Below are 23,099 nucleotides of genomic sequence, written 5' to 3' on the forward strand. Positions count from 1 at the left end.
TGAATGGAGGTGGATATATTCCCCTAGGGATAAAATGTAGGTGAGGCACTGAATATAGCCAAAGTCTCTCAAGGAATTTTCCCAGGGCAATTTACTGGCTACATACATCGCCAAAAAAGTCACAAAAGAAGTCATGAAAACTCCTGAAAGGCAAAGTTTTCGTTAAGGTGACTAAAAAATAAAAAACTTCGTAACTTAGTGAGAAAGTCGCTAAATTTAGTAACATAGTTACATAACATGCACTGTGTTGAGATTGGTGCAGCTGCAGCTGAGGGTTACTGCAACACCCAACAAACGAATATTGCTTTTTGAGTTGCCTGGCAGACAGCTCTTTGCAAATAAAACAATGGGCTGTGGATGGCCTACATGATTTATGGTCCTTTACAAAACCTCAATGTCAACATCCATGCAGGCTACTCCTTTACCACAAAACTTCATTAGCAAGACAAAATAGCATCTCTTAGTGTGTGGCTCTTACACACAAATATTGTGCCATGGAAGGTCTACAGAAGCTCAACAGCACCCAAGAATTGGGGATTAAATGCGTAGGTTTTGTGCGAACATCCGCCTTGAGTTAGACACCGTGGTAAATGCCAGTCGTTTCACTGGGCAGAGAACCTCACTTGAAGATCTTGCAAAGGGTCTATGGATTTTGTGTGTTAGAAAAAGCATGTTAAAGAAATTCACAGATGACAACAATACTCACTAATGCGAAATTTGAGCGCAGCTTTATATGCGTTTTCATTTTGCGATATATTGGCTGGCACGGACAATCTGTCTCATGCGGCACATTGCAAATGAGCGAAGTGTGGTGTGACTACCTCGCTAATGTGGAGATCGCGAGAGCCAGTGTGTGCATGATGCATGGGTGATTCACAGCAGCCATTGCCGACAGACTCCCCAGACAATGCGCGCTATTATGGCCATCATCATCACACTACGCTTTTCTTCTCACGCTATCACCATAGCCTCCTCAGCTTTCCACCTTATGGTTTCGCTGCACCCTCCTCTCCACTTTCCTCCTCATGTGTTTCATCTCCCGCGGCACCCCACATTTGCTCTTTGACTTCCATCCTTCGCTTCGTTACGCACGGGACAACGCTGACACCAACGCTTGCTGCAGGAACGGGTGCTTAAGAGCTGTGCTCTAAAACAGTACTGGAGCAAGATAACTATGGCAGCTTTGTTCTCACTAACATCCTCATCTAGGATTTGAACATTTATTTATCACCGGGTAAAAGTCAAGCTGCCCGCTTCATGACTAACTACATGACTAACTACATGACTTAACTTACGAAATTCTCAAATGAATAACATCAATAACAAAAACAGCAGCATGAGCATCAATTGGAGAGCCTGTGTTGCAAAGAACATTAGAGGAGGTCATGTATTTTTGCTGTGTACAGGGCACAAAGTGAATTAAGAACACAAGAGTCTAATAACAAACAACCCATAACTTTATTTAACCACTACGCTACATAATGAGCCTTCAATAACTGTTGCTAGTACCAGTGAACACCTTTGCCAACCAACATTTTACATATATAAGTGCATTTTTTATCGCAGGCAATATCAACCACTCTTATGGTATAGAGATTTCAAGGATGGTTATCAGCTGCGATTTGATCGTTCCATGTCAGCAGCAAATGCTGCCTTAGCTTCAGGTATGAGCACATCCGGGTTGAGCAAAATGTCAAGGCATGCTAAAGCCATGGCTTTAGCAGCAACTAGTGTTGGTGGCTGAGCAGATGGATGGCCTGCAGCATCTGTGAACTCCTTTGTGTGGTTTGGTCCTGCTGAGTCAATTCGGTAAATAGGGTGAATGCTGGGCACTGTGTGGCACACATCGCCCATGTCAGATGAAGCCACAAAAAGGTTGGCCTCACTGTTGCCATCATCAAATTTAACACCTGCCAAAAGAACGGAGGAAAACACATTACTTGGGATAAATGTACATGCGATAACTTTATACTGCTGTTCAGAAAAGCTACTTCCTCGTACAGTAACAACATTTCCATAGAGCAAAACTATTGCAGCAATTACGTATGTGCTGTAGGTATGTACAGTTTACTGCAAAAGCTCACAGAGCATGGGGGCTGTGGAAAATAATATTCTCAGCCAGAGCATGCATTCAGGAATTTGAAAATACTATCTGTGCTTGTGTGTACAAGCTGCATGCTTTTGCCATGAAGAAATGTTTGTTCACTCAAGTGCTCCGTACACTTTTAGGGCCACCACTTTTACAGCCTTTTAAGGCCACCAATACAAGTGAATGAGACAAAACGCACCACATTTTTCTACTGTCCTTACACTATCTGTTTGTCACTTACAAATTGCTGGCAACAGTGAATAACAGCAATACACAGTTGATAACTGAAGGTTTATTTGTAGGGATCCGTGAATCTTCAAAATTTTGAGTATGAATCGAATAGTCCTTTGCTATATTATTCACATTTGATTAGAAAATTTACAATTTGAAATTTATTGAACATTAATTTATTTTCAAGTATAAGGGCTAACAACACTTACTGGAGTCTCGAGGGACAGAGATAGATGCAAAGGAGTGTTCTGACTGATTCTGTTGTAAGGGAGCTGTGATTTTTGTGCAGAGGCACCAGTTCTCGAGCAAGCACACGAGGCAGATAACTTCAGCGCGATAACTTCCAATCATTCACTAAGAATGCTTCGCTTTTAGGCAACCTGTATACAAATTTGTTGTCTTGATATAGCCAAAGCAATTTATTATTTAACTAGTATCACCATATTTGCATCCCTTTAAAACAAGGCTGCACAACTCAAACCAGCAAGGGCCAAAACCAGCTTCTCTGGGAGACACACATGCCACAATTTGGTGAGAAATGCTGCACTCATTTCTTACAGAAAACTGTCTGGTATATTTGCACTCATTGCTGTTCTCGGCATACCTTGTAATGTCACATTGGTCGCTTAAGACTGAAGGCAGCTCTTGTTCAAAATTATCAAAGAGAATGTCAGATCACAGATGTATATCATATAGGTGCTCCCGAAAAGAGATGCCAGTTTCAAGACAATGTTAGCTGTGTTTCTGCGTTTGTTGCTATAAGGTTCTTGCAAGGCCAACAGAGGGGGTGCTTCTACAGCGTAGCATTTAGCTCCATCGAACACTGCAACTAAAGCTCATCCAACTGCAGCGTTTCGGCTTCACTGATACTAAATGGTCGCAAAATAGGTGGACGCTCTTTCTCTCATCCTCAAATGACTTGAAATACTGTGGCACCAGAGCCACGCTAGAACACATGCTATGGAAATGCCAGGGCTTAATACAGGACAATGAGAGAGAAGCCTCCATCGACAGCCTCCACGCGCGATGGCAGGCTGCGCTGCTCAGGTTGAATCTGGAAGACCAACTCTGCGCAGTCTAGCGGGCCAAGGAAGCCACCGAGAGGCAAGAACTCTTGACCGTAACCTCAGTGGGTGCCCCAGCCCACTTACTCACCGGACGCGAATCATTCTGATTTGAAATAAAGTTTTCTCACTCACTCTACCAAAAGGTGCTCGACATAATGAAAATTTGGTGTTGCATAGTCTTCATGTAAATGAACATCTATCTATAGATTCAAAAACATTATCTGATGATGAAAATTATTGAAAAAGATGCAGTTTCCTTCGCAGTTTTTTTTTTACTATTATACGGACAGAAAAAAAATTCTGGCATTTGCTGTTAAAAGAGACAAGTAGGAGATACATCACCATAATCTGCAGCCTATTTTATGTCCACTGCTGGATGAAGGCCTTTCCCTGCTTATCTCCAATTACCCCTGTCCTGTGTCAACTGCCCGTGAATTTCCGAATTTCGTCGCCCCACCTAGTCTTCTGCCATCCTTGACTGCGCTTCTCTTCTCTTGGCACCCATTCTGTAACCCTAATGGTGCACCGGTTATCTAACCTGTGCATTACATGACCTGCCCAGCTCTACTTTTTTCTCTTAATGTCAATTAGAATATCGGCTATACCGTTTGCTCTCTGATCCAAACCAATCTTTTTCTGTCTCTTAACTTATCTCTTGAGTTGGACGCTTTCATTCTTTGTCATTTCATTAGGCCCTTTGTTACTTGGGAGAGCTTGCCTACTGGTTGCCTCGGTGCTTTGTCTCCCACTTCAATTGCTGCCTCTGAAGCCAGCCTAGTTACGGTTTCATTCATTACCTCTATGTCATCTTCATCTCTCTGTTCTAAGGCTGCATATTTGTTTGCAAGTGCCAACCTGAACTGGTCTGCTTTTACTCTTACTGCATCTGGGTTGACCTGTTTCTTCTTGACCAATCTTTATCTTTATCTCTTCAAATTGAGGTGAATCCTAGCCCTCGCTAACTTATAATGACTGCAGTTTGCCCTACCCATCACTTCTACATCCTGCACTATGCTGGGATCAGCAGAAAGTATGAAGTCAATTTCATTTCTTGTTTAATCATTAGGGCTTTTCCAGGTCCACTTTCAGTTGCTATGCTTCCTAAAAAAGGTGTTCATTATTCGAAGCTTATTCCTTTCTGTGAATTCTACCAGCATATCTCCTCTAGCGTTCCTAGAATCGACACCGTAGTTGCCAATTGCTTGTTCATCAGCCTGCTTTTTCCCCCCTTTTGCATTGAAGTCGCCCGTTACTACAGTATACTGAGTTTGCACTTTGCTCATCGCTAATTCAACATCTTCATAAAACTGATCTACTTCATCATCATCGTGACTGGATGTTGAAGTGTAGGCTTGTACTACCTTTAATCTATACCTCTTATTAAGTTTGATTACGACTACTGCTACCCTCTCATTAATGCGTAGAATCCATCAATGTTGTCCGCTATGTCCTTATGGATTATTAATCCTACCCCGCATTGCTTTTTATCTGGGAGACCTCTATAGCAGAGGACATGGCTGTTAGTCGGCACTGTATAAGCCTCACCAGTTCTAATCTCACTAAGGCCGATGATATCCCAAAAAATGTCTGATAGTTCCTCAAAGAGTCCTGTTAAACTAGCTTCACTCAACAGAGTTCGGGTGTTAAAGGTTGCCAGGGTAAGTTCCCTTGGAGGCCTGTCCGGTCCAGAGATTCTTAGCACCCTCTGCTGCGTTACAGGTCTAACCGCCGCCTTGGTCAGGTGCTCTGCAGCTGCTGGTGACCGAGGGCCATGGGTTAATTGTAGCAATCATGAGGGAAGTACAGTGGCAAAACTACCGATATTGCAAGTCATGCTACCAGCGTATAAAGAAGTCAACCCACGAAGCGCTGGTCACTTTATTCCGTGCTTCTTTAAATGTGTAAGTGTGGCATGCTGTTTGTATCCTCATATAAACAGTATACAAAAGCTCGACCGACACCATGGGTCCAAATGCTACTAGATCTATAAATAACCTTGACTAACACTTGCTCACGGTGCATTACCGTGTAAGAAAACATTTGTGAACATTGAAAAGTCAGGCGGACAAAGGCAAGAGCACTAATTTATAGCTACTGCTGCCTATGATCATTCAGTCGAAACATACTGGGAAAGTGCGTGTTCAACTCATTGATAGTGTTGCACTCTTTCTGCAGATAACCAACAGTTTTGGAGGTCGCACACCTTTCTTATTCCCAACAAAAGAACCCATGCTCCAGCATCTTTTTAATTTTAATGCGCTTGGCACCGTCTACAGTTAATGTTGGGCACCGTGTTTGGCACCAATATTGTTGTTTTTCTCAACATATGGTGATGCACTGATAGCAGCAACCAGCATACCACAGTAGTGCGACTTCCATCCGCAGGCTGATAATAATGCACTCACAGGCCTGTGGCCTGTATGTTGTGCAGCCCTTCTTTAAAACAATGTGCAGTGCTATAGTATCACACTTCTCTCCTTCAATAAACACAACATTCCATGTGCATCTGGTGACATGTTGTTCCCTTGTTTCATTACCGTCACTTTTCAAGCTACTTAGTTGACTGGATGTACAGTTGCGAATGGCGTCACATCCATGTATCAAACAATGTAAATAGGCCTCATTATTGTACCAAACTAAACTCCACACAATATTCAATTATTCTATCTTCGACATACGAAGGTTATTTTTCTCAAATATTCATATTCACTTACGAAATCTGACTATTCAAACACTCCTACTTATTTGCCAAACAGATGAAAGTTTTTACTAAATGGTATGAGCACAGCTGAACGCCACAAAGTCAAAATGATAGGTGAAGGCAAAATTTTTGGCACACAACAATTTTCATGCACAAAACAGACATTCAGACAGAGATACACATGTGGCCCTTGCAACGACTGTTAAACAGCTGATACCCATAATATGCCTAACCTTGCTTCGATGCAGCCTCAAAACTCTGCCTCTGCATACATGTAGGTATGGGTTGTAACAAAGAAAAAGAAGTGATTCTGAAGCACATTTTCAGAACATACCAAGTGTTTCGGCATGCTTCTTGTAAAGTCGTGCGAGCACAGAGTTGGTAACAACTGGCTTGAAGCTAAAGGACCGTGTCACTTCCATGGTACAACCTGTGGCTTCAGCACCAGCAGAGATACAAGACATGACCTTCTTGCGCAATTCAGCCATCATGCTCACAGTGGGAGCACGGTATAAGATGTCCATGGCAGAACGTTCTGGGATAATGTTAACTGCTGCACCTCCATCAGTAAATATAGCTGCATACAAAAGTAAAAATTCATATAAATAATTTTGAAATTACCGCACTATTCTAGTGAACTTGAAATGGATAAATTTCAGGAAATAACGATCGTCACTCTCAGTCTAATTAAAGTGACAGTTCCGCAGATATTATACTTCACTTATTCCCTTCCAAAAAAACTGAATCCAGACTCCTCACATTATGTTTTGAGCGGTTTATGCTCATTTAATTAAGCACACATTCCTGAAAAAACACTATTTGCAAGAAGCCCATTAGTGCTTTCTACACTCTTGGTGGCATGACAACACAAGCCAATCACAAATGAGGTGCTGGTGATATTGTTGACAGTTGACGACTATCCTGGCTCAGGGCTTAGCTTCATTAGTTAAGTGTAACTAGCTAATGTTGCCCTACATGTATGTGGGTGAGAAGGCGCATGCATAAAAAGTACTCAACACATGGCTCTTGAACTCTCACTTCTGAGTGCACATAAAAGGCTGGCAGTGGAGGTAGAGTGTCATTTTTGCAAACCAAGGAATACACCAGCTCAAGAACCAATTGATTCTAGCACGTACAGATGTATCCCATGTCCATCCCTTCATGCTGGGATCATCACATGGTTTCAAAATCACCTCCTGGGATGGAGTTGGGGGACCACTTAAGGTCTGGATTGTAAATCGCAAGAAGCCATACTAAAAGGAGCCCAGGCAGTGTTTCACAAGAAGCATTTGATCAGTGTGCTACTTGAGAGGACTGGTGTAGGGACTTGTTCATTCTTGCATTTGTTTTGAAGCCTCCCGGGTACAAATTTGACGTAAGTAGGCTTGCTATAAACATGGAATGTAAGAGGGTTTTACTGAATTTTGGCATATGACAGTAGTATCAACCAACTACACACATGTTACTGACTTGTGGCTCATAGCAGTTCATGCCTGTGCTGATGAAGTTGACAGCCATTTCTACTCCCAAATTTTAGAAATACATTAATTAACCCATCAGAATAGGGCATACAACATAGTCTACAGCATACATGCAAAACTGATATTCACGTTAGCCTCTCTTTAAGCGTCCATTGGAAAATAGAGGCCCCTACCAAGTATTTCCAATTGCCCGTTTTCTACATCCCCCTTCACTCATTTTGTCCAGAGGGAACAGAAAGCTGGGCTAAAGTTCTATCAAGAAAACCTATCCACGTCTAGAGTTCCATCTAGAAGAAACGACTACTAGAGTTGCCCAAACAGCTTCACATATGCAATAGAAATGTGCAAGTTGAGCTTTACTAGCCAATGCATTACCACAATGTTGTACTCTATAATCATACTACACAACATCATAGCTGCAAGATGCTGTGCAATCTAATATGCAAACTTGAAAGCATTTTGACACCACTCTTTAAACCAATATATGTTTCACATTTAACAAAAAATGTTGATTGCATTCAAGATTTCCAGAGAAAGACAATACACAGCCTTACTCTATAGCACGATTATGTACTTTTGTGATATCTCCTTAGACAGTGTTGGCTTAATTGATTGATTGTTGATTAATTGATAGATTTATCAATTCAGTGATTTGGAAATGCATTTACATGAAAGCACCATTCCCATGTCTTTCCGAGTGTTCCTCAACATACAATCTGTTTTATTCTCCCACTCTGCCTTACGCCTAATCCCACCAGACAAGAGCTGATAAGGTGTGAAACGTACCATCAACCAGTGCACCACAGCTTTACTCCATCTCAGTAGAAGATCCATGCAGCACTGTGGAAGCAGCAGGACTTAGCCAATATCAGGCGGTGCTTACAGTGGCTAAGCTCCCTGTTTTCCCCTTTTTTCTCCTCCTCTTAGCCAATTGGAAAGGCCCCACAAAGTGTGTTAATCCGCACTGCATTGTCTGCTAGGCATCTGCTTGCCATCCTCTTGATCCATACTCCCCGAATCAGTAAGTCTGTTGATGCAACAAATGTACTGGTGCTGTATAACATAAGACGTGTTCACATTAATGCAGTAGTAGGGTGTGGCATTATCTATACCCTTTCTCAGTACTTCTGTGTAGCCTCCTTAGCCAACAGCAAGGGCAAACGCTCTTCTGTTCATTTGCACTCATCTGCTTGGCGTCTAGTAGGTGCTTACTTGCCACCCTGCCATATCTGTTATGTTCCAAGACCCATTGGTACAGCGAATACTTGCTATCGTTTGGTAGGAATGTGGTTCACTTGATAATTTCAGTCATACTAGCACTCTGCCCACATTTCTTTTTTTTTTTGGCCGTACCAAACAAAATGGGGCCTAGTGAGAAGTCCCGTTAACAAGAACACTGCCATCAATCAACAATTATAACTGTCCTACTGCCTGATACTATTGTACTGCCTTAACTCCTTCATTACACTAGGAATGTGCTCATTTTCAATGCCTTTACGTTTTAACATTATAATTCAAGACATAGTAGTCAGAAAGCATAATGCAATACATACATACACGTATGTATATATATATACATTATATATATATATATATATTACACACACACACACACACACACACACACACACACACACACACACACACACAATGTATACTGCAATCAATGGTGTTTTGGATGGATGTATAGCAGTAATTTCTCAATGTCGTAGAATTCATATATGAAACTTCAAAGAAAATAATAATTCGCTATTTTTTAGTGTACTTATTGAGTAAAAAAAATCTGAAATCTACAAAGTATGCACATCTTTTCTGTATTTATTTGTTCAAACAGGTGATTTTAACCCATGAACAAGCCCCCCTTATAATGCCTTCGAGCCCTTAAGGTAAAACAAATGAATTGAAATGAAAATATAAATGCATACCTCCTACACGACAGTTTGGCTTGATATGCTGTCTAAGATACGACAGACCATTGTAACACATGACTGCTGCATCCACAGCATTAATCCCATCCCAAGGGGCACCTGATGAGTGCGCAGCTTTTCCATGGTATGTTACACTGATCTGCAAAGAAAAAAAATGTCATGCTAACCTTTTCTTAAAAGTGCCTGATGGTAAATGAACCCTTTCCATGGTATGCTACCATGGGTCTGTGAAGAAAACATAATAATAAGAATCGCAGGTAAGCCACCACAGTAGGATAAGAATTTTGTTGCTTTACTTGTGAATGTACTGGTAGTCTACCATGATTTGCATTATGTTAGTTCATGACAATGTAAACAGCAATAGTTTTGACAGCAAAGTCCACAGCTGACAACTTTTGTCGTTTTAGCAATTTTGTTACTTGACTTAGTGACATTTTGGTCTGTTTAGCGACCTTCTGGATTTTTAATTTAGTGATTTTTTTAGCACCGTGACAGAACAATTGTTGATATTTTCGTGACTTTGAAGTCAAGAAAGTTGTTTAGAAAATGATTTTCAGAACTCACTTTATTATTCAAAAGCTAAAAAAGGTGGCCGAAATTGCCCGTAAGGCACATGGGCTCTGTGATCATGATGAAGCAATGCTGGTCTGCACACACGGAGGCTATACGCTGTGGTTAATTGTGCCGTGGAAAGTAGGCTTCACATTGTGCTCACAAAGTAGTTTTTTTTATTCATAAAATCTACTAGAATGGGTCTTAATGCTGCGGGTGCTGTAGTTTCACTAACTCTGTTCAATTAGTGTGCACTTGCAAGTGTAGTAGTAAATAAATTACTATATTTTATTGCAATAAAATTTATAGTGAAGTTTAGAACGCAGCAGGTGAATACTAATAGGTCAGTTCAACTGTATAAATGCGTACGTATAAGAGTGGCTGGACTGGCATGTTCAAACAAATCTGAATGCAGCACCTCCATTTTTAATGGCTAATGGACAAATCCGTAATTGTCAAAGTTTTTGGGTGAATCAAGGGCTGGTAATGTAGTATTTGATCTGTATAACGGCCATGTAATTATCGTTCCTGTGTAAACAATGACTAAAATCGTGTTGCATAATTTAGCTCTCCTAAAGTGTCAAAAACAAGAAAATTTGCAGGCATAATGTGGCCCAAGTTTATATCATTGTGCTAGGAAAATCAGTTGACATGCTGGATTAGTATATTTAAATTCTGAAGGTGCGCAGGATTTCAAAACTTTCATGCTGCATTGTTTCTTTAAACATATTAGTACAATAAATGTAATCTACAACCTGCTGGTAAATTCACTGTTTATTCCTCACCTGCAAGGGTACTAGGTGAAACGAAACGTTTCGGTATATGCATTACACCATGTTACACTATATTTCAGTGTTCTGAAAACACCTATATTCACTTGACAGTTCTAGCAAAAATTTTAGTGACCTTGGAGCAAAATTAAGCGAATTCTTTTACTCAGTTTAGCGACACACACGAAAAAAAAGTTGGCAGCACTGCTTCAAGGTAGTATATTGGCACTTGCATTCATGTTTGCAGTGCGAACTTAATATACACACACAGAAAGAAACAAGTAGACTGGACAAGCGTATATTCTATATGCACTCATCCAGTCTACTTAGTATATGGCTACCTGTTATGAAAAATTGCATTTTCAGGAATATAATGGCCACTGAGCAGCTTTGGAACAAACAATTGAAACTTTACACAATGTGGACTTTCTGCAAGGCTACAAAATGTGATAATATTTACATGGGAATAACTATGGGTAAAGTCAAAACAAAATACACTATACTGATGGGTGACTTCAATGCCAAGGTAGGCAAGAAGCAGGCTGGAGACAAGGCAGTGGGGGAATATGGCATAGGCACTAGGAATAGCAGGGGAGAGTTATTAGTAGAGTTTGCGGAACAGAATAATATGCGGATAATGAATACCTTCTTCCGTAAGCGGGACAGCCGAAAGTGGACGTGGAGGAGCTCGAACGGCGAGACTAGAAATGAAATAGACTTCATACTCTGCGCTAACCCTAGCATCATACAAGATGTGGACGTGCTCAGCAAGGTGCGCTGCAGTGACCATAGGATGGTAAGAACTCGAATTAGCCTAGACCTGAGGAGGGAACTGAAGAAACTGGTACATAAGAAGCCGATCAATGAGTTAGCGGTAAGAGAGAAAATAGAGGAATTCCAGATCAAGGTACAGAACAGGTATTCGGCTTTAACTCAGGAAAAGGACCTTAGTGTTGAAGCAATGAACAACAATCTTGTGGGCATCATTAAGGAGTGTGCAATAGAAGTCGGTGGTAACTCCGTTAGACAGGATACCAGTAAGCTATCGCAGGAAACGAAAGATCTGATCAAGAAACGCCAATGTATGAAAGCCTCTAACCCTACAGCTAGAATAGAACTGGCAGAACTTTCGAAGTTAATCAACAAGCGTAAGACAGCTGACATAAGTAAGTATAATATGGATAGAATTGAACATGCTCTCCGGAACGGAGGAAGCCTAAAAGCAGTGAAGAAAAAACTAGGAATAGGCCAGAATCAGATGTGTGCGTTAAGAGAGAAAGCCGGCAATATCATTACTAATATGGATGACATAGTTCAAGTGGCTGAGGAGTTCTATAGAGATTTATACATTACCAGTGGCACCCACGACGATAATGGAAGAGAGAATAGTCTAGAGGAATTCGAAATCCCACAGGTAACGCCGGAAGAATTAAAGAAAGCCTTGGGAGCTATGCAAAGGGGGAAGGCAGCTGGGGAGGATCAGGTAACAGCAGATTTGTTAAAGGATGGTGGGCACATTGTTCTAGAGAAACTGGCCACCCTGTATATGCAATGCCTCATGACTTCGAGCGTACCGGAATCTTGGAAAAACGCTAACATAATCCAAATCCATAAGAAAGGGGATGCCAAAGACTTGAAAAATTATAGACCGATCAGCTTACTGTCCGTTGCCTACAAAGTATTTACTAAGGTAATTGCAAATAGAAACAGGAACACCTTAGACTTCCGTCAACCAAAGGACCAGGCAGGATTCCGTAAAGGCTACTCAACAATAGACCATATTCACACTATCAATCAGGTGATAGAATAATGTGCGGAATATAACCAACCTTTATATATAGCTTTCATTGATTACAAGAAAGCGTTTGATTCAGTCGAAACCTCAGCAGTCATGGAGGCATTGCGGAATCAGGGTGTAGACGAGCCGTATGTAAAAATACTGAAAGATATCTATAGCGGCTCCACAGCCACCATAGTCCTCCATAAAGAAAGCAACAAAATCCCAATAAAGAAAGGCGTCAGGCAGGGAGACACGATCTCTCCAATGCTATTCACAGCGTGTTTACAGGAGGTATTCAGAGACCTGGATTGGGAAGAATTGGGGATAAGAGTTAATGGAGAATACCTTAGTAACTTGCGATTCGCTGATGATATTGTCTTGCTTAGTAACTCAGGGGACCAGCTGCAATGCATGCTCACTGACCTGGAGAGGCAAAGCCGAAGGGTGGGTCTAAAAATTAGTTTGCAGAAAACTAAAGTAATGTTTAACAGTCTCGGAAGAGAACAGCAGTTTACGATAGGTAGTGAGGCACTGGAAGTGGTAAGGGAATACATCTACTTAGGACAGGTAGTGACTGCGGATACGGATCATGAGACTGAAATAATCAGAAGAATTAGAATGGGCTGGGGTGCGTTTGGCAGGCATTCTCAGATCATGAACAGCAGGTTGCCATTATCCCTTAAGAGAAAAGTTTATAACAGCTGTGTCTTACCAGTACTCACGTACGGGGCAGAAACCTGGAGGCTTACGAAAAGGGTTCTACTTAAATTGAGGACGACGCAATGAGCTATGGAAAGAAGAATGATCGATGTAACGTTAAGGGATAAGAAAAGAGCTGATTGGGTGAGGGAACAAACGCGAGTTAATGATATCTTAGTTGAAATCAAGAAAAAGAAATGGGCATGGGCAGGACACGTAATGAGGAGGGAAGATAACCGATGGTCATTAGGAGTTACGGAATGGATTCTAAGGGAAGGGAAGCGTAGGAGAGGGCGGCAGAAAGTTAGGTGGGCGGATGAGATTAAGAAGTTTGCAGGGACAACATGGCCACAATTAGTACATGACCGGGGTAGTTGGAGAAGTATGGGAGAGGCCTTTGCCCTGCAGTGGGCGTAACCAGGCTGATGATGATGATGAACTGTACGTATACTTAAATCGCTTTTTAATGGCTTAGGGCATAATGGCGTTAATGGCATCGGTCTATTTAAATAGCTTTTTAGCCAATGCACACCAAAGAGCATTAGTTACAAATCTTCCTTGATGCCCTCTTGTTCCAACACTACACACTGTCACATTAACCTGGCGGAAGAAGCACCTTATTGGTGTGGCTCACTTGTTCCAGAAAGATATGGTTTAAGGCGGCTGACGTGGGTGGTGTCTGAGGAAGGTGAAGGCACGGCTGCATCGAGTGGAGCCACTTCATGTGTAACAGGGATCACCTGGTGGAGGATGCAGTGAAAAAAAAAATTGAATTAAATTATGGGGTTTTACGGCGGGGCGATGAAATTAAATTCGCAGGTGCAAGTTGGGATCGCTTGGCGCAGCACAGGGATAATTGGAGGTCGGAGGGTGAGGCCTTCGTCCTGCAGTTGACTTAAAATAGGTTGATGATAATGATGTATGGATAGAAGCCACGCCACATGAATTGCAAACTTGCCTGCTTTATGCTCGTCAGAGGGAAAAAAATTAAATTATGGGGTTTTACGTGCCAAAACCACTTTCTGATTATGAGGCACGCCGTAGTGGGGGGACCACCTGGGGTTCCTTAACAGGCACCTAAATCTAAGTACACGGGTATTTTCGCATTTCGCCCCCATCGAAATGCAGCCGCCGTGACCGGGATTCGATCCTGCGACCTCGTGCTCAGCAGCTCAACACCATAGCCACTGAGCAACCACAGCGGGTAGGATGCAGTGAGAGCCGGAGTATCGTGATAGGAGCTTTTCTGAAAGACTAACACGCTGAGATGGAGACCAAACTAGAACAAGGGGACCTGGTTCGTAGTACACATCGTGATGGAGTTGGTCGTAACGAAACTTCTGGCTGTTGTGTATGTGAAGCAGAAAGACGAAGATGGGCAATATGGCGTACTTGGACCACTGTGGCTATGGCGTCACGAGCTTACTCTGTTGGCGAGTCAAGTGTGGCGGAAAGCGAAGTTTGTGTCATGGCGCGAGGAATTATAAGCAAACGTGAGAAATTATAGAGTAGTGTCCCAGTCATGATGATTGGAGGAAACATACATGGTCAGCATGTCAGTTATTGTCCGGTTCAGACGTTCGGTCAGCCTGTTAGAGGGTGGTAGGCTGTAGCAAGCTTGTGTTTAGTCGCACATGATCAAAGTAAGTCGTCAATGACTTTGGTAACGAAGTATCATCCGCAATCAGTGAGAAGTTGACAAAGTGCGCCGTGGGGTAAGATGTCTTGAAGCAATTAGTCTATGTCTGTAGCGCAGCTGAGGGCTCTTGTAATGGCATAGCGGGTTACACAGCCCATAGCGACAGCAATCCACTTATTTCTGACATTAGATATTGGAAATGGTCTGAGGAGATCAACGGCAATGCAAAAAAAAAGGGCGGTCGGTACGTCCAGAGGCTGCAGCAGACCAGCTGGAGGCATAGCTGGTTTTTTCTGGCATTGATACAAATCACACGCGGTGGACACAGCGGTTGAGACTGGGCCAGAAAAAACGTTGCTAAATACGGTCATACATCCGAGAGACGCCAAGATGCCCAGCGGTGGGAACATCATACAGTTGCTGGAGTAGTCTTTTGAAGATGAAACGGAATGACAGCAGCTCGGGCCCACCGGGGTGCATGCTGCAGCAATACAGGGCATCATTCTGGAGCACAAACATGCAAAGGGATGGGTCGGACGGATCAGAAAGCAGGCGCTGGATCAGCTGCCATAATGATTCATCGTGCCATTATTCAGTGCCAATGTCTTTAAAGGCAGAGAGCGAGAGAACACCGATTGGTGCAGCCTTCACTAAAACATCTGGTGCATCGACAGGATAACAAGACAGCCAGTCAGTGTCCTGATGTAAACATGACTTGGAAACCACTGTAACCATTGTAAACCATGACTTGTGTATCTGTATTTATGGAGGCATAGGGCCCAGAGACAGAGGTGACCAGTGGGATCCTTGAGTGGAGTCAGTCAACAAATGGCATGGTGATCGGTGGTAACTGTAAATGGTTGATCATTTAAGTCGAGTCGGAACTTGGTCACCGCTCAAATGAGTGCAAGACACTTAGGTTCAGTAATTGAGTAATTGCGCTCAGGCAGAGAGAGGAAGTAGCTGGCGCAGGCGATAACACGGTCATTAAAGGAAGAAGCTAACACGGTTATTGGAACAAGCTAACACGGTCCTTGGAGGAAGAAGGCTCACAAGGAACATGAAGGTCTCCACACATCCACGAGCAGTGACACTAGAGCTTCAAGAAAGCCCTTGTATACAAGGGCTGTTAATCGTGTGCTAAAAATTACCTGGCCAAATTATTTTCGGAGTGTCTGTTTCAGCTAAAAACTGTAAGACTAATTTCAGGTTAAAAAGCGGTTCATTGCTAAGAAAAAATGCCGAGTGAAGAGCTATATTTTCGCTATATCCAGAAGGGAAATACTTTTCCCTTTCTGCTTATGTTGCAGGGCATTGAATAACATGGAGGACTGTGAGAACACTGCCGCACTTACTACAAGTCATAAGATCCCCCCCTGTCATAAGTGAGTACCGTAAGTGCGTCCTATTCTTAATCGGCAAACAAGTACATCCTTGTACCATGCTGTTTTCTGCCTTATACTTTGGTTTTTATCATGTGTAGCTTATTCAATGCTTGGGTATCCCACTCTCCTTGCCAATGATTTCTTAGTTTACAGCGTAGAAAAGACTTTAGGTGTGTGGAAGGGATGGGGATATTTGCATCTATGTCGCTAAAACTCACTGACAAAGCGTTTTCCTCAGCAGCTACGTTGCCTTTTATACCTTTGTGGCCAGGTACGCAGCACAAGGCAATCACTTGGTTGCACACATATATGAAGATGAAGATGACATAGAGGTAATGAATGAAACCGTAACTAGGCTGGCTTCAGAGGCAGCAAATGAAGTGGGAGGCAAGGCACCAAGGCAACCAGTAGGCAAGCTATCCCAAGTAACAAAAGACATAATAAAGAAACGACAAAGAATGAAAGTGTCCATCTAAAGAGATAAGATAGAATTCATGGAACTGTCAAAACTGATCAACAAGGCGAAAATAAGGGATATTCGAAATTATAACGTGAGAAAGACTGAAGAAGTCATAAAAAATGGATGCAGCTTGAAATCAGTGAGAAGAAAACTTGGCATAGATCACCAAGATGTATGCACTGAAAGATAAGCAGGGTAATATCATCAGCAATCTCGAAGGTATAGTAACAGCAGCGGAAGAATTCTATACTGACCTGTACAGTACCCAGAGGAGTCAGAATGCTTCCATTCGAAGCAGTAATGAACAGGATACAGAAACTCCTCCTATAACTAGCGATGAGGTCAGAAGGGCCTTGCAAGACGTGAAATGGGGAAGAGTGGCACAAGAAGATGTAATAACAGTCGATTTAATCAAAGATGGAGGAGACATAATGCTTGAAAAAACTGGCGGCTCTCTATACAAAGTGTCTATTGACTGCAAGGGTCCCAGAAAACTGTAAGAATGCAAACATTATACTAATCCACAAAAAAAGTAGATGTTAAAGAATCGAAAAAGTGTAGACCCATTAGCTTACTCCCAGCATATAAAATATTCACCAAGATATTTTGCAATAGAATAAGGGCAACACTGGATTTTAGCCAACCAAGGGAACAGGCTGGTGTCAGGAAGGGATATTCTATAGCGGATCACATCCATGTCATTAATCAGGCAATCGAGAAATCCGCAGAGTACAATCAGCCTCTCTATATGGCTTTCATAGATTACGAAAAGCCATTTGATTCAGTAGAGATACCAGCAGTCATAGAGGCATTACGTAATCAAGGAGTACAGAACGCTTACGTAAATACCTTGAAAAATATCTACAGAGATTCCACAGCTACATTAATTCTACACAAGAAACGCAGGAAGATACCTGTAAAGAAAGGGGTCAGACAAGGAGACACAATCACTCCAATGCTGTTCACTCCGTGCTTGGAAGTATTCAAGCTATTAAACTGGGAAGGCTTAGGAGTACGGATCGACGGCAAATATCTGAGCAACCTTCGGTTTGCCAATAACATTGTTCTATTCAGCAATACTGCAGACAAGTTACAACAAATGATTGAGGATCTTAACAGAGAGAGTATAAGAGCATGGTTGAAGATTAATACGCAGAAGACAAAGATAATGATCAATAGCCGGACAAGGGAAAAAGAGTTCAGGATAACCAGTCAGCCTCTAGAGTCTGTGAAGGAGTACGTTTACCTAGGTCAATTTTTCACAGGGAACCCTGACCATGAGAAGGACATTCACAGAAGAATAAAAATGGGTTGGAGAGCATACGACAGACATTGTCAGCTCCTGACTGGAAGCATACCATTATCATTGAAAAGGAAGGTGTACAATTAATGCATTTTACCAGTGCTGACATATGGGGCAGAGACTTGGAGATTGACAAAGAAACTGGAGAACAAGTTAAGGACCGTGGTAAGAGTGATGGAACGAAGAATGCTAGGCATAACTTTAAGAGACAGAAAGAGAGCGGTTTGGATCAGAGAGCAAACAGGTATAGACTATATCCTAATTGACATCAAGAGAAAAAAATGGAGCTGGGCAGGTCATGTAATGGGCCGGTTAGATAACCGTTGGACCATTAGGGTTGCAGAATGGGTACCAAGAAAAGGGAAACGCAGTCGAGGACGGCAGAAGACTAGATGGAGCGATGAAATGAGGAAATTCGCGGGTGCTAGTTGGAATTGGTTGGCGCAGGACAGTGTTAATTGCATGGCGATCACAGGGAGAGGCCTTCGTCCTGCAGTGGACGTAAAATAGGCTGATGATGATGATATGCGGAGCGCAGCAAGCTGTACAGTTCATTCAAAACTGAGTTCTTCTGTTTTCGTAGACCAGGGCTCTCACGAAGGTCTCGAATCTATAACGAGGGTCTTGAATCTGGCAACATTGATGCCTTCAGGTAGCACGTGTGGGTTTATTGACCAATTGCCTTCACCCAAAAAGATCACGTTCTTGTGACGCCTGCTGCTGAGAGGATGTTCCACATCCACCGCCTAGGTCTGCGAGTGATGGCGCTGGCTAACACTCCCAGGGTTCTACTAGGAAACAAATACCCAAGAAAATGGGTGGAGAAACGGTGCTGCAGCAGCTCAATTGGTAGAGCATCACACGCAAAACGCAAAGGTTGTGGGATCGTTCCCCACCTGCAGCAAGTTGTTTTTTCATCCACTTTCACTTCCATTAATTTATAGTTTCTTTACTTCATGAATTAGGCACAAGTAATTTGCCCTATGTTGTCCTTGGTGTCAGTGTTTGTTGGCTTTTTATGATATGACTAATAAAAATCAGGCCCTTCGGTTAAGCCCCTTTCTTCTCATTTATGCTGTTTCACTTGGCACATAAGTATATTAACTATGTCACTTTAAGTCTTCACCTTGATAACTGTGTGCTTGAATTGCTTGACCCCATTAAATATTTGGGTCTTATGTTAGACTAATTATTTCAGTCATTTTAGTTATGGCTGTCAATCACGGAACTCAACACATAAAACATATCTTGACCAAGTAGTTCGTCTACAAAATATAGCATTGCACACATGACGTTTTCTAGCAATCGTGAACAGAGTTTCTCACTGCTAAGTCAGCTGCGAACTTTACCGTCTGGTTTTATGTCGGAAATGAAAACTAAATTATTACCTGTTTACCTCTTAGTCACATTGACTCGACTGCGAGTAATATAAACTTCAATTTACTGCCTACTCAATAATATGAAAATCGTTTTGACACAATTTAACAGTGCAAAAATATGCAACTCCATTCTTATAGAGATAAATATGGCTCACAACTTAGCAGTTTCTGTAAAAAAAGTTTGCTTTCACTCATCAATACATAGCAGCCCCAAAGTGTTTATACTTATGTGCAGTTATAAGGAACTTACATGGCCAACACCAATAAATAGTGGAACCAGTTCATTGCTTCTGCTGGGATGAACCATCATGGCCACATCTATGTCAGCGAATGCACCTGCATTAATCAGGTCAATTTTGCCACCACCACTTTCCTCTGCTGGTGTTCCAAGGACAACAATCTGAAGAGTTGGAAATATAAGGTTAAAGTTTGTTTCAAGCAATTCACATATTCCATAAGGATCGAAGCAGAAGAAACAGCACAACCAACTAAAACACAGCAGGCACCAAGCAACTACATGCTTTAACAGTGAAAAGTATTAGCAATGACAACTGTTAATTCCTTAAGGATATAGTGCCACTATGCTATTATCTGACGACCATATAACGATATCGTGTGAGTTACATATAGAGTTTTAAATGCAAAAAATCGGCAGTGAAGTGGATTCCTTTTAGATATGTACACGATCAAAAGATTACAAAAGGTGAGCAGATATGCAGTGTGAAAGGCGACCCGTCACCAACGCTCGTTACAGGTTCGCTATCGTGATCAATTCACGCGCCAAAAATGCAGCAGGTCATTTTCCCAAGATCTCAGGCAAGCAGCTAGCAAAGCGCACCGCAACAGATAGGCTCGACGTCGTCCAGCACAGAGCAGAGAACTAGTAATGCACATGAAAAGCAAGATGATAAAAGGGCGACCCAAGGGTGGGCGCGCATTGCAGCGCGAGTGGTACCTTGCCCTTCAGCTTCGGATCGGCCCGCAACGCTTCCTTCACGGCCACTCCAGCGGCAAACCCTGCTTCAGCTATTAAGTTGTGCCCGCAGGCATGTCCAACTACAGGCAGCGCATCGTATTCGCATATGATGCAAATCACGGGACCACCTGTATTGCACACACACATACATACACGGCAAAACAGGGTTATGCTTGGACGTACGTAAGAGCAGCAGTGCTTCGCCTCCAGGGGTAGCGACGCACTACAGAAACAATTTAAAGAATAAAGCCACTAAACAACATGTGAAGTACAGATAATTATACAGACCTGACCCCACTGAATATTCAGCTCTAAAGGCAGTGTCCAAGTGATATTTTCGCTGGACCTGAAAGCCTTCGTCTTCAAGTGCTTGCGTGAGATAATCGTGGGCTTTCACTTCACGGTAATATAACTCTGGATTTTTCCAAATTGTTTGGCTTATAAAGTTTAGTTTCTCGCGGTACTTATCAACGGTGCTAACTATGACAGCCGACATGTTTGGTTTCTCGAAAATTGATATAGGCACTTTGCACACGGCACAATATAACCACCTCTCATTCAGGTATGCACAGTCCGCGTTGTCGACGACCAAAGGCGACACTCATGCAGCAATCATGGAGTTAAGGACACTGCTGAGAGACCCTGTGCCAAGCTGTGCCTGCTGTGCCGCTGTCCGTTGTCTGCGCGGTTTTGTGCGTGGATAGATATGTGAACAACCTGCAACTGGAAATAGAATTGTTGCAAATGACGTGACTCTTCCACTTCTGGCTGGTTCGCTCTGCACGGAATTTTACAACAAAACGAACATGGAAAAAGAGAAAAACGCTTTATTCGTTAAGCATCCTGTGACAATGACCACGGTGACAGTAGCCCATAACTCGCTTCGAACGCAGTCAGTCAGCTCAATGCCTCCTTTACTAGATGCCTGCCGCGTTGTCCGGTAGCTCGGTTCCGGGCCCTCCATTGGTCAGCTGATGAACGCGCGAAGAACAGCATAGACCTGTCCCACCAGTCTTTCGATGAAGCGAAAATACCCAGTTCGTTGGCGTCCAAAAACCGACGTCTATTACGTATTTCCCACTTGCTGCTTCCGCCTCATTTAACCAGCAAACGCATAGCCTTTAAGATCCGCATTTTCTACAGGGTGTCACCTTGCAGGACGTATACGGGGCGTGGCTTTGGACTAGACGTTCGCGACATACGTGATAGTTTTTACCACTTTAGCATTGTGCATACCATAGAGTTTATAGGAAAATGTATGGTGCAGGCACGTGCCCATCCGCCCCGCCCCCCGACATGTTTACTCTTCCCCAGCTCTCGCTGAACCCAAGGGCCTCAAGGAGGCCATCATCATCATCAGCCGCTCCCTTTTAACGCATTTGCACATGGTCAGCGCAAACTCCACCTTGTCGGTGCAAGACAGGATTTAGCTCATCATTGTCGTGTGTGCACTGTCGAGCTCTAGGTGGCATAGACTGCTATCTTTTAGAGTGTCCAATATATTAGTACGTAAAGTACTAATATATTGGCTGAAGCACAAGATGTCGCTACACTCAAGCGCAAGTCACATTTTCTTGTCACGACGACACTGGATATTTAGGAGAGCTGGAGGTGTTTCATCATCATCAGCAGCAGCCTGGTTACGCCCACTGCAGGGTAAAGGCCTCTCCCATACTTCGCCAACTACCCCGGTCATGTACTAATTGTGGCCATGTTGTCCCTGCAAACTTTTTAATCCCATCCGCCCACCTAACTTTCTGCCGCCCCCTGCTACGCTTCCCTTCCCTTGGAATCCAGTCCGTAACCTTTAATGACCACCGGTTATCTTCCCTCCTCATTACATGTCCTGCCCATGCCCATTTCTTTTTCTTGATTTCAACTTAGATGTCATGAACTCGCGTTTGTTCCCTCACCCAATCTGCTCTTTTCTTATCCCTCAACGTTACACCCATCATTCTTCTTTCCATAGCTCGTTGCGTCGTCCTCAATTTAAGTAGAACCCTTTTCGTAAGCCTCCAGGTTTCTGCCCCGTAGGTGCGTACTGGTAAGACACAGCTGCTATGCACTTTTCTCTTGAGGCATAATGGCAAAGTGCTGTTTCATGATCTGAGAATTCCTGCCAAACGCACCCCAGCCCATTCTGATTATTTCGGTCCCATGATCCGGATCCGCGGTGTTACCTTCGAACTGCGAGGGCTGGCGATCTTCGGGAAAGCGACCGTCGAAACCTGCACGGCCCGCTGCGGCGACTCGCTTTGTAAGGACGACAATGCGTCTCGTCCACAGCCCGTCGGCGCCAGTATGTCTAGACGCAGTCGGCGGACCAAGTACTGTTAGTGGATTCGCCGTCACCGTCACGGTTTGTCTGGAGCGGGGGAACTCCTGGAAGATGTCTTGCGGCGCTGTCTCACGGGCCTTAGAAGTCGTCAGTCAATGGACAGACGCGGCGGCCACTGTCTGCGGGGTCAACTCTGGGATCAAGAGGTGCCTGCTCGGGGCAGGATCATTGTCTGCGAGAACCCTCTCACCTCGGTGTGGTCAGTGAAACCTGTGCGGAAGTGAGTGTGTAAACCCTCCCCCTCAAAGGCGGGTCGGCTACGATGACTTTGGACGCTCCGAATCGGTCGAAGGTTGAACGGCCGTTTTCCCTCACATACGG

The 23,099-nt window shown here is 43.2% G+C and overlaps 1 protein-coding gene across 1 annotated transcript; it reads right to left on the reverse strand.

Moving 5' to 3' along the window:
- Positions 1-1,439: 1,439 nt before the first annotated feature.
- On the reverse strand, positions 1,440-21,457 carry LOC126545803 (peptidase M20 domain-containing protein 2-like). Its single transcript, XM_050193807.3, has 7 exons — positions 21,247-21,457; positions 20,729-21,163; positions 20,420-20,568; positions 19,715-19,864; positions 9,495-9,636; positions 6,423-6,665; positions 1,440-1,910 (listed from the first exon to the last, which is right to left on the reverse strand). Exons 2-7 carry the CDS (start codon positions 20,934-20,936, stop codon positions 1,612-1,614), a joined length of 1,191 nt encoding a protein of 396 aa, XP_050049764.1. The 5' UTR covers positions 20,937-21,163; positions 21,247-21,457; the 3' UTR covers positions 1,440-1,611.
- Between the last annotated feature and the right edge of the window lie 1,642 nt (positions 21,458-23,099).

Source organism: Dermacentor andersoni, chromosome 1 (genome assembly GCF_023375885.2).
Source record: "Dermacentor andersoni chromosome 1, qqDerAnde1_hic_scaffold, whole genome shotgun sequence".
Taxonomy (NCBI): Eukaryota; Metazoa; Arthropoda; class Arachnida; order Ixodida; family Ixodidae; genus Dermacentor; species Dermacentor andersoni.

Coding starts and splice junctions, on each gene's coding strand:
- LOC126545803 (XM_050193807.3), bottom strand. CDS start 20,936: ATGTCGGCTGTCATAGTTAGCACCGTTGATAAGTACCGCGAGAAACTA. Junction 9,637..19,714: donor TATTTATTGGTGTTGGCCAT/GTAAGTTCCTTA, acceptor TTTTCTTTGCAG/ATCAGTGTAACATACCATGG. Junction 6,666..9,494: donor GCCAAACTGTCGTGTAGGAG/GTATGCATTTAT, acceptor TTTTGTATGCAG/CTATATTTACTGATGGAGGT.